A 13149-nucleotide genomic window follows, 5' to 3' on the forward strand; every position below is an offset into this window, starting at 1 on the left:
GGCGAGACCGTTTGGCCTCAACACTAAGTAGTACACGTGGCATAAATCTAATACTGCAGATCAGCCAGGTAACACCATCCTTACCAGCAAGTATGGTGGAGGTAGCATCACGCCATGGGGATGCTTTTCAGCAGCAGGGACTGGAAATCCAGTCAGGATTGCTGGGAAGATGAATGCTGCTAAATACAGAGACACACACAAAGAGCTGGAGAAATTCAGCAGGTCAGGTAGCGTCTAACAGTTGATGATTTGGGCCGAGACACTTCTTCAGGACTGGAAATGAAGGCTGAAGATGCCAAAATAAAAAGGTGTGGGGAAGGGGAAGAGGATAGCTGGTAGGTGATAGGTGAGGCCAGATGATAAAGGACTGGAGAGGAAGGAATCTGATACGAGAGGAGAGTGGAGAAAGAGGAGGAGGAGGAGGGGACACGGGTGGAGGTGACAGACTGGTGAGAAAAGGTGAGAGGCCAAAGTGAGGAATGGAAGAAGAGAAGGAAGGGAAAAATATTTTTACTGGAAGGAGAAATCGATATTCATGCCATCAGGTTGGAGGCTACTCAGACGGAATATAAGGTGTTGCTCCTCCACCCTGAGGATGGCCTCATCATGGCACAAGAGAAAGCCATGGACCAACATGTTGGAACTGGAAATGGAATGGGAATCGGAATTAAAATGTTCGGACACCAGGAAGTTTCAGTTTTTGCAGATGGAGCAGAGGAGTTCGATTAAATGGTCTTCCAGTTTACGACAGGTCTCATCCACATAAAGGACACAGCATCGGGGATATTGGACACAGCAGACAATCCCAGCAGGCTCACAGGTGAAGTGCTGCCTCACCTGGAAGGACAGCTTGGGGCCCTAAATGGGAGGGAGGAGGTGAATGGGAAGGGGTAGCACTTTGGCCACTTGCAGGGTTAAGTGCTGGGAGGGAGATTAGTGGGGGGGGGGGAAGACAAATGGACAAGGGATCACCAAGGGAAGTGGGGTGGGGGTAAAGATACTGTATGTTTGGTGGTAAGATCACTAAGAGATCTTGGAGAAAAACCTGCTGGCCTCTGCCAGAAACCTTAAACTGGAGAGTAAGTTCGTCTTTCAATAGGACAACCCAAAGGACACTGCCAGAGCAACCATGGAATGGCTTCAAATGAAGACAACTGATATCCTTGAGTAGTCCAGTCAAGAGTCCTAACCTTAACCCAATCGAACATCTTTGACAAGACCCCAATCAAGATTGTTCCACCGCCCTCCCCAACTAACCTGGCACAGCTTGAGCGATTTTGCTTCATCGCATTGTGCTAAGCTAACAGAGTTATCCAAAAAGATTACTGGCTGCCAGAGTTGGTTCAACTAAGTACTGAGCAAAGGGGGAGGGGGGAATGAATACTTTTGAACTCCCGACATTACAGCTTCGGAAATTTTAGTTTTTCTTGCTTTACAACTTTCCCCGTTTTTGGGGCTCTGCTGTGAACAAAGGAGCATCTGATTCACAAATAAATATTGTCAATTAAATTGATCAGAATCCCCGATTGTCACACTGATTTATGTGAACAAAGGGTTAGGGGATGAATACTTTTTCAAAGCACTGCCAATAGAGGCTAGAGGTTACAGTAATATCAAAAGTAGGAATAGCTACAGAAATGTGCCACATTTTAAACATCATTCATTCTGCAGAAGGATGTAATATAACTCAATTGCACAACGTTAATAAAAGACCTAGAAGCACAGATTGTTAAACAATCCTTTGATTTTATACAAAAATATTGTATTTTTATTAAAAAACAGCTTCACTTGAATACATTATTCACAGTGTGCTCTGATATGAAAATCATTTTTAAAAATGTCAGCAACCGACTTTATGCCAAAGTTTGTTGATAACATTTGCTTTAGTCTTTGTGGCACAACAACAAAAATAACAGGGATGACGAATTCTAAATTATTTACCTAACAAGAAATTTCAAAAGTTGAACTACATTAAAAACAGAAATGCTTCAACATTTGCATTATACTAATGACATCTGGCATTTCTGTTTCACAATTGTTCTCTCGGATCTTGCTGGGAGCAGTGAGATTGGGGCAGTTACGCCACACGTACCAACGGATCTTCCAAGTTGCAACTCTGAGAACGGCTCTGCAGAGTACAGGACTTTGCAGCCACAAGTCCCATAGAAATATTGTCAGCCGCTTAATCCAAGCCCGCCATATTGAGTCAACTGTCACAAAGGCAAGGGTATTTTCTGGAGGACTAGAAACTTGCAAATGTCATTTCACTCTGAGGAAGGAGGCAAAAGGCAAACAATTATAGGCCAGATAGCCTGACTTCAATACTTGGTAAGATGCTGGAGTCTATTGTTGAGTATGAGGTTTCAGGGTACCTGATTGCACATGATAAACTAGGTTGAAATCAGCATGGTTGCCTTAAGGGGGAAATCTTCCTTGAGAAATGTATTGGAGTCCATTGTTTCTTTTCACATTGAATTACATGATGGAACTGATGGCCTTGTGGCCAAGTTTGCAGATGTTACAAAGGCAGGTGGAAGGGTAGACAGTGTTGAGGAAGCAGTGAGTTTGTAAAAGGACAAGATAGATTAGGAGAAATGGCAAAGACTGGCAGATGGAATATTGTGCAGGGTAGTGCATGGTCATGCATTTTGGTAAAAAGAGTAAAGATGTAGATTTTTTTTTAAACGGAGAAAATTCAGAAATCAGAAATATTTGTGCCTTTGGTCAATTAGCTTCAAGACAACCAAAACATTGGCTTCTATGTGGCAATGAAAATTGTACAACTCTGCCTTGTTCACTAAAATTAAGGCAAATCAAACCTGGGAATTCCTGCCACAACTACTTACTCTCAATAATCAGCAAGTGATGGAAAGTCTTGCCAACAATTGGCATTAATTCACTTGTAACCTGGTCACTAGTACTAGAGATTCATCGGGACTATTCAGCTCTGAATCTCTTAGTCCAATTCCCTTCACAAATCAGCAAGTACTTAAGCAGTCCCTCATCCCATGCAAAAAGACACGGACAATACTCAGGCAAGGCTAAGTACCAAGTATTCCATAGAATCCCAGGTACTGAAAAATCTTGAAATCAGGAAGAAGTTGTGCACTGGATACAACCCAATCCCTGCTAATGTACTGAGAATCTGGCTTCACAATAAGCTGTAACACTGCAAATGCTGACAAAACTTTCCAATTCTGTACATCTGACAAAAGCACTGAATTTAAACAGCATCGCTCATTATTGTGGTTTCAGCTCAAGATTTGATTACTTCTGAGGCATAAATTAGAATTTAATAATGCTTTGAATTTAATCAATAAGTAACATATTTGTGTTAATAGTTGGGAGCAAACTGCACTGCAAATGATTTGAGTTTTATGGCAAGGTATATTGAATTACCACAAATTTTTTTTCTGCACTATCTTGTACCCCCAAATGCAACATAAGGTACTGTGAGGATTTTAACTGAGAAGGATGTTAAGACACCCATCCACTATCCAATTATTCAGAAATCCTGATGATTTGGTACATGGCTAACCAAGTGATGTTTGCTGCTTCTGCCAGTCAAATCTCCAAGGCCTTGGCTCCCACAGTACCTTTTACCTCACTGGTCACCATGATCGTTTTCAACTCACCAGGGTCACTGTTATGGCACGAGTTTACCAGATTCATTGGAAAATTTATATAGCACCTGTGTAACATCTAAAAAGAGCAAGCTAGAAGAACAAAATCCAGTAGTCCAGAAAATCTGAAAATCTGGCTCCAAAGTCCCAGGAGCACTGGATTGTTGGAGTTTTATTTAATATTATTGTGAAATAATGCACATTTCACTAATCAAAAAATCACCCCAACAATTATTCAAAATGCTTTTATTTCATCCCTAAGATTATTTCATGATAATACTTAGCACATAAAACTGTACTCAGTTCTGTAACATTATGTATTAGTTACGAATTTTTTAAGTGAATTTTTGTAGGTGTTTTGAAAGGAGCATGTAATGTCATGAGGAATCCAGCAGATGGCGGCACAGAAGCACAATTTTGGTTTAAAAGGGCACACAATAATACAAGTTTGAATAATCATTGTTTTTATTGCTGCACCAAACATCATTCAAAAAATAAAATCTCAATGTAAGCAATTAAACACAACTAAGGCATTCACGTACAAATCATCTGCCACATTTTATTGATCAGTAAACATGTTAAAGTACCAAACTCCCAAAGTGCCAAGAGATTAGATTTTTTTTAAATGGCTGGAATGCAAAACACTTCTGATGGGAAAATATTAAACTATAACATTGTATAACTGTTGTGCCCTTAATCACACACATTTATTTAGATTTTTCACAATCACTGCTTCAAGTTTCAATCATGAATATAAAATGTTTCCACATTTTCTCTTTACATCGTTTAGCAAATATGAGATTTCAGTAAAACTTTCTAAACTATGCATGTATTAAGTCAGCAGGTTCACCAACATTTGTCCTGAGGTAGGCATTCTGTGATTTGCCTTGAACATAACCAGGATTTTTATTTAACTGAGGTACAATCCAAATCTGTGCTTCATCTCCTTTGCATAACAAGTGATTTTCTTTTCTGTAGTTTCATTAACATCTTTTATTTCAATATAGTAATCAGCTCTTCACTTGTATTCAAATTACCACCAATTTGTAAAACAGCTAACATCATGAATTTCAATTTCTAAACAGTGAGTTGGTAAAATTGTAAAACATATCTGATATCTGTCAGTCCAGTTCCTTGCAGTATAAAACACATGTACGATCAGTGACGCTGCAGTATAATCCAGGTGCCCACCAGAACAGAGATTGTCTATCTTGGCACTGAACTCATTGGTTTGGCAGTGTTGGAAGGAAGGAGAATTAGTCTCTTAATGTTTGGTGCAACAAAATTATAAAAGTCTGTATAAACACGTTTGCAATTTACTTCCACAGATTGCACAAAAACATTTTCCTCCACAGCTACAGTCTTAATGCAGTGTTCAACACATACACAAGCTGGATGAACTCAGCAGGTTGGCAGCATCCGTTGAAATGAGCAGTCAACGTTTCGGAACGTGCCGAGTTCATCCAGCTTATGTATGTGTTGATTTGACCACAGCATCTGCAGTGTACTTTGTGTTTAATGCAGTGTTCTATTTATCTTATATGGGTTGTATGCATTTGCATCACAGCAATGATCAGGGATACAAAACAATGCAAGTATTTTCCCATTAATGTGGGAATTGGGTTTGTGTTCATTGACAATTATTATTATTAAAAAAGATGATGTACTCTTTCTATTAAGGATATGGTAAAATGGCATGGACATAGGGTAGCTTACAAGAACTCATGTCCACAGAAAGAAATCTACACAATAGGTAGTATTTTTTCCATTTCCAGTCTGGTATTTCTTTCCTTAACATCACTGAACCCCCAAATGGTGACTGGAATCCAGGTTTGTGCCTCTCCTTGTACTATGCAGCATTGAAATAACAATATTGTGTCTGATCAAAGAATGGCCTCTATGAGCAGAATAATGAGATCCGGCTTAAACAGGCAGCATATCCAACAAAGTATACTGTAGAACTAAAGAGCAGTTGGCAGCTATAAAATGTAGATTACACACTATGAAAGAAGCCCAGACACAATTATTTACATTCATGATTTGTAATTTAAAATAAATATTCCAAACATTTTTCCAAATTTATTAGTGAAGAATTAAATTTAGAAAAAAATGTTTAAAATATATTCTAAATATTGTGAAACACTGCTCAAATTACTATTTTTAGTGGCTCCAAGATCCGCCTACTTGAGGGGGATGGGTTTAACATGAAGATGGTTGTCTAGCAATCAGTTTTACATAAAAATTAATTTTGGGAATGATACAACACAGGTACACCATTAAATGTTTTCATAACAGATGCCATTTTATATTCTATTAATTTGAATTTACAGTTATGAAATTCAAGCATTATAAGCTCTCAACATGTCTTGTGACAATCTTTTCTGTGGCTTCAAAGTCTTTCAAAGAGATTGCAAATCCATATCTTGAATGTTTTCTTAAATAACTGTAACATTAACAATGCAAATCCTCCTTTCTTCCCTTTTTACCAACTTACTGTTTTTTTTTTGCAATGTAATAAGCAGCAAACTCAAATCTTTACATTTTTTTCTCGCAATGCGAGTTATACCTGAAACCTGCAGCAATAAATTCAGATACTTTATTCACCATAGTTAATCAGTGGTTAAGGAGATGCACAGATGAATTGTATTTTGTGTACAGCAGCAACTGAGAAAATATGAAACTAAAAAGAGGTAGTTATGAATACGGAAACCAAAGTTGCATCTGTTCAGCACAGTACTAATACTGCAAAATAATGTGAAATCTGAGTAATGAACTGACTCCTGCTGAAAAATCTTTACAAGCAGATTTCATTCATAAGTAGTAAAGAAAGTTGTACTTTACCAGTATTTCAACAGAAATATTTAAGAACATGGATTAACAAGTTACCATTATTGAGTTTTGCCTCATTATATCTATTGACATTTAAGAAGAAATATCTCATTTACTTATCCATAAACTGGGTATTTCATAACTTTAAACAGTCTTTTAATTGTCCTTTCTCCAACTCAAATTTGCTTCAAGCCAGTTTTCAATTAAATATCTAGGATAAACACAACAATTAAAGAGGCATACTATAATTTGGCAGCCATTTTGTTCAATACATAAAAGATTTCTGTATTTGTTCATGGTCAAACAACATAAAAATTCATTTTGTTTAGTTGAGCAGCCTGAGCACTTTGTGAAAGAGGATTTCATAGACTCAAAATTCTGATACCTAAAGTCACAGGAGGCCGTGAAAGAGCACTTTTATTATACAACGTTTATCTTGTCCATATTAGCTAGCAGGTTAAATCTAAATTTCAATAACATTTAATATTAGACACAAATTAAAATGGCAGGGTATTAAATAGTCTGTTAATGAAACTGCAAAACCAGTGAATTTATCTGTATAATGATTCAGTAATCATATGTGTGCTATTCCAAATTAGAAGTTACACATTTAATAATGCCTTTCAGTATGTCACATTGTAAATGAACTTTAAAGGCGATCAATTATCATAATACAGGAAACTCAGCTGTCAATTTGTACACAGTCAGATCCCACAATCGCACCTCATCTGCTTCACTGATGTTGATGGGGCAAAGTTTTGGGCAACTGAGGGAAGAAACCTCCCCTATTCTCTTCAAAATAGGGCCATGGAATTATCTTAACATCTAGCCAAGTGTTGTGACTGGGCTTCAGTTTACTGGCTCACTGAAAAGACAGTATCCCCTGACAGTGTAGCAAACTTACAGTTATGCACTAGAGCTTCAGTCAAAATTGTTGGGCTTCAGATTCTCAAGTGGCACAAAGTGGCACTCGAGAATTGATAGATCTCACAATTCTGCATTAGAATAATAATCAATGATATTCAAAACCCAGCAAATGAAAATTATTCCTCTTATAAATTTATAATGTCCTCTTCCCTAAAAAAATGTGGATGATTAAAGCTTTACCCAGAACATGAAATCCAGAAAACAGACTAACAAACACTAGTTAACTTGGTCCTTTCTAAATTCAACTTTAAGCAATGCTTATGCATTATCTGAATAAATTGATTAAACAAGCAAATAATGCCTCTGCAACTTATAATTATAGCTTAACTCTAGCACTTGGTGTTTGTTATAGTAAAGCAGTATTGATTAAATGTTTGCAGTTGGTAAGAGGTATTACAATCTAAATAAGGTATCATATGAAGCATTATATTTGCAAGTAATACCTCAATTATTATATTCTAAATGTCATTAATGTTATTTTATCATCACTCTCTATATAGTTACTTTCAAAGTTCAGCATGTCATAAACTAGGAACTTAACATGCAAAAGTAAAAATGAATAATTTCTATCTTTCAGTACACTTTTATCCCTCAAGTCTTAATCCAATATCTGTTTCAACATGGCTTAACTGTCAGCATCTTAAAAATCTCTCCTCTTGAGTATCCACTGAATTTTAGAGGATTTCATTGGTACATATATATGTGCAATTTGTTAATTAGTCGGTATAGTCCAGCTAAAGAATACTCTCTTACTCGAATAGCAATAAAAAATAATTAATCTGTATTGCCAGAATATAAATCTCTATATTAGCAAAATCAACTGAATGGACTCAAATAAATTCAGCTATTGTAGTCTTTCATTTAACCAGGTCAATGGTTCCTAGTTTAATTTTGTGTATTTAAACACATTATTGATCAGTGGCATAGTGAACTCAGTTAAATTACAAGATGACAAGCACAACTGCTGGTGTAAATGCTCCAAGAGGACAAAAAATTATTTTGCATATGTAATTACTATAAGTTTAATGTACAAAGTAACATTGCCCATGTAGAATTTTAAAATAATAGTTCAGAAGTAGAATTCTTATTAAATGGACAGGTTTTCCAAATCTTATGGATTTCCTGAGCCTTTAAACTTTTACTGTCATATTGAAATGAAACGTTTTACCTCATTTGACCTAAAATTGCTTCTGGATTCAAGTTCAATATAACAGGGGACAAATAATCTCTGCCTAGTTACAAAATGCTCCTTCACTGTCAATAGTTAATTTCACTCCTGTGTTTGTGTTCACCAACAAACCAAGTTGCAGTCTCCAATTCAGAGATTAAACAGTCAAATGTCTTTCCTTGAATAAAAAAAGGTTTCTCTGCTTAATTTTATGGAAAGCAGTGTATGCATTTGGAATACAGAAAGAATAACAGGGCTAAGATTCATGTAAATGAAATGTCACTCTTAGCTTCACATATTACTTAAAATGCATTTGCATGTCACATGAAGCATGGTATACATAATGCAAAAGTTATTAATAATAAAGTATAAACATGATTAGCTCCAGGCAAAGTTAACTATAAACCCTAAAGAATTCTCTTCCACTTGGAAGGATGGCTACAAAGTATGATTCATAATCTATTTCATAGGTTCATCTACACAATTCTAAGCCATGCTGAAAACAAAAATAAAATGACTCACAAAAGAAATGCATAAAATGGATGGTTATGTAGCTATGAATGTGTTAGCCATTTTGACTTGTAGGAAACAGCTGTTCTATAATCCAGCTGGGCTGGCATTCTACTACAAATGCAGGCATGAAGAGCTGCTCTCTGCTGTCTATTGTGACAACCATTGTACCTATCTTCATGTTTGCCAAGGGTTAACACCTCCAACATGTGATATACATTTTCTACACGAATAATCAACAACAGAACAGGCCCTTGCTTGTTTTATTTTATTTCTTGGCACTAAAATGTTCATTAGCATCAACCTCTTAACTGGTTTAACTTGAAGGCCAATGCTTAGAAACTTACCAGAATGACAAAACATGACATCATGAATTCAATTGTTTACACTGCCCTTCGTTAAATGTCATTTTCTTTGAAATACCTTGATCTGTATTTAAAAATGTAGTGTAGTGTTCCAGTGCTGTTGGTAGTTCCCTGTTAAGACTATAATGAAATCAGTGTGATAGGGTTTGTGGTCCAGGTATTGACAGGAGCCAACTGTTGAATGAGGTAGTGAAAATCTTACAGATTTATTGTTCTTCTGAAGATTCTTGAGAAGCATGCTCTTCTTCTTGCTCTACCTTTTCCTACAAACAAAAATGAAAATTATAATCAGAAGTACTACAAATACGGTTTTCCAATAAATCTAATTAATTTGGACTTCCAAAGTGGACTTTCCTCACATTTGTCTTTTACACTGTGGTATGCAGTGCAATCTCTTCACAAATAAAAACGTAATCAAGTCTCACAGGTACAAATTTATCAGCCGGGAATGGTTATGCAAAGAAGTCCACAGTTTAACTACATGTGGAGATACAATGGTGAAAACTGTATGTCAATGCCGAAGCCATTATCCAGTGACTGCAGAAATGAAGGTAAAAGCTACACTGAATTATTCACATATACTACCAAAGAGTTTAATGAGCTGCCCTGATTCACCGGCAGATAAGCCTTTAAATGGGTTATTGCACAAACCTTCACTCAGCAGAACGCCAGCTGTGGGTTAACCAGGCAGCTCTGAACCCTCACTGAGCCTTCCATTCCAATTAACAGGGCTACTCTTGTAGTCTTTGTACTGTGTGCAGTCATTTAATTTTTTTTTAAATGTCCTTCATTTTCTCCTCGGGTACTGAATGATTACCAAATTCAGAGACATTCATAATAGTGAAGGCTTTGATAGGCACTGAGCAGGGTCTCCCTGGCTGTCCACGATAGAGAAAGACTGGCACCAACTGGACAATGCTAAAACAGTGGAAGGCCGAGTTTGAAGATTATGACATTTCTCTCTGCATAAATGAATGAAAATGATGCGCCTTATTCATGTGATATAACGGGTTTAAACGATGTGCACCACTGCAATTACCACTGGACCTGAAAAGCAAGTGAGTGATATTATTTCTTCCACTGAGTAACTTTTTAAAAATCCATAACTACTAAAATAATCAATTCTCATTTCATTTATTCCAAGTTTGTAAATGCTGCTTTAGTTTGCCAACTCAAATCCCTTGGCTCCTTTTGGGTAATATGCCTTCAACTCTGGCATCATTATCCCTCTTCTGTAATTATACAGTCCTGGAAAGCATCCGTCCTATTCCTCACCTTCCCTTGCTCTCCAAGCAATTCAAAAGCAACCTTCCAAAGTTGTACCCACTGTACCAGGAAATCCTTCCTGGAATCTCAATGTCATCCCAAATAATCAAACTATCATCTAGGTCACCTACAATGTTATTCTGATAAAGCTAACTTATGCCAGCTCAGCCTTCCCACAACTTCAGACAGATGACTATGCAATTCACCATCTGATATATGATGCACCTCAGCTTCTTCTTGAGAATTCCACCCTCAGAGGAACCACCTTCTTCAGCCAATTCATTCCATGTAAAGCCAAGGAACAATCGACAGCAGTACATACAGCAAAGGTTCTGGGAAGAGACAGTACCGCAGGCTGTAATGATGAAGACCTGTGCTCCATAATTAATATTTATCCAATAAAGTGGGAAGTTACCAGAAGGTACAATTCACATAAAGCAGGACAAATCAGCCAGTGAACAATGTAGTCTTTGGGGTAACTGCAAGTCTCTGTTATTGCTTTGCTCACGCTCTAGTGCTGGTAGTGGGTGCGCTTTATTTTTGCTGGTGGGGGAGGGGGATTGTTGCGCTTATGCGTGGGAGGGAGGGGAGCTGGTGGGGGGGACTTTGGGGTTCTAACTTCTGTCGTTCACTCTTGGGGCACCCCTCTGTATTCGTGGATGGTTGTGAAGAAAAAGCATTTCAGGATGTATATTGTATACATTTCTCTGACATTAAATGTACCTTTGAACCTTTTGAGATCCAACCTAGTTAATCGCTGCCCAACTTCCTCTGATCCTAAGCAAAGTGCTGGAAGACTTTGCTGGCTGCGCGTTCGAGTGGCATTTACTCACTGATACCCAGTTTGTGGTTCATCAATGTACTCAGCTCCAGACATCATGATCACCTTGATGTACCACGAACAGATGCAACGATGACAACACTTAACATCAAGGTAGCACTTGATCCAGTGTGGCATTATGGTGCCCAGAAACCAGTAGGCATAAAGGGAAAAATATTCCAACTGATGCACAAAGGAGAATGGTTATAGCTTCTGGAGATGAGTCATCCCATTCCCTTGATATTACTGCATTTATTATCTATCAAACCTGGCATTCTGCTGTTGTTCACAGACAGAGGGGAATTCCCACTGGTTATCTCAGTAACTGAAATAGAAGACATTAGTGCCACATAAAACTCTCACAGTTACAAGGTCATGAGCAGACACTGGCAATGAAACCAGAGGAAAAGCTCCACATTCATTCAAAAAAAGGTTAGGATGTATTTACTCTGTCAGTCCACAGCCTCGTCTGAGCCAAGATGACCCCACTCTCAGGGTGGAGGAGCAACACCTCATATTCAGTCTGGGTAGCTTCCAAACAGATGGCATGAATATCAATTTCCCTTCCGGTAAATGTTTTTCCCTACCCTTCCCTCTTCCTCTATTCCCCATTCCGGCCTTCCACCTCTCCTCACCCTACCTTTCACTTTCCTGGAAACTGCTATGAGCTCTTAAAACTAACTTCGGGACTGTTCCACAAACCTGAAAAACTGACTTGACGTGGGGCTGATGGAAAACAGGAAAAAGTGCACTCAGATCTTATTTGGCCCAGGATGGAGCAGCTGACTGAGATGACATCAAAAAAAGAGAATGATGGTCCTCAGTTTCCTGACCTGTCCCCAGGTAAAGCAGAAGAACTGGTGCAGTACGAACAGGACAATGAAGTCAGAGCAGCTAATCTGTACTGTGGCTATTTTAATTTGTTGCGAGATCCAACTTCAGCTATTTTCAGCATTCCCTCAAGTCCACTTAGTGATTAATTTCAGGCTTTCAGCAACACAGGAAATAGCATCGGAACAGCATTGCTCATGTGCAGGGATTTCCCCACCCACATTGATCAAATGCTGATTGAAAAAAAGCCGTAACCCAGGTTTACAAATTCTCTACATCTCTTTGGGAGCACAGTGTATGCATCTGTATGTAATCTTCCACTATATCATCAATATGATGATATTATTTAGAAATTCCAGATTTCTGTTCATGGCACTTATACTAAAGGGAAGTCTATATGTGATTATTGGCTCCTAACAGTGCTTATTCTGCCAGGAAGATTTATTAAGAAGATTCCTATAGTAAAACATTGCAATACTTGACATCAGTGCCAGATTCAAAGTGAAGTATTGTGGAAAACAGATGAGTCAATTTCAAATGTGACTCTGAGTCAGCACTGCCACTTCCTCCTTGGCAAAATGATTGAGAGAATCGGATGCAGAAAATTTACTGAGTGAAACACAGCATACAGTAGGTCAGCAGTCAAGTATTCACTGATATACCCTGGCCTGAAGGGAAGCTTCAGCTGCTAATCTATGTGTTTATGCCAAACAAAACAGACATTTCTTAGTCCCTTGCCTTTTCTTATTACATTGTCTTTTTATTTTAAAATAAACTGGTGAATAAACAAACCGAACATGTTTTTAAAAT

At 37.8% G+C, this 13149-nt stretch overlaps 1 protein-coding gene across 6 annotated transcripts in view; it reads right to left on the reverse strand.

Moving 5' to 3' along the window:
• Positions 1-4070: 4070 nt before the first annotated feature.
• Positions 4071-13149, reverse strand: part of LOC140717162 (high mobility group protein HMG-I/HMG-Y-like) — a 72933-nt gene continuing 63854 nt past the window's right edge. For all 6 annotated transcript variants that reach the window (XM_073030451.1, XM_073030450.1, XM_073030449.1 and 3 more), the window contains one exon: positions 4071-9685. In XM_073030451.1, coding sequence (XP_072886552.1) covers positions 9629-9685 — 57 coding nt within the window. In that variant the 3' untranslated portion in view covers positions 4071-9628. The remainder of the gene's footprint in view (positions 9686-13149) is intronic.

This window comes from Hemitrygon akajei, chromosome 27 (genome assembly GCF_048418815.1).
Source record: "Hemitrygon akajei chromosome 27, sHemAka1.3, whole genome shotgun sequence".
Classification (NCBI taxonomy): domain Eukaryota; kingdom Metazoa; phylum Chordata; class Chondrichthyes; order Myliobatiformes; family Dasyatidae; genus Hemitrygon; species Hemitrygon akajei.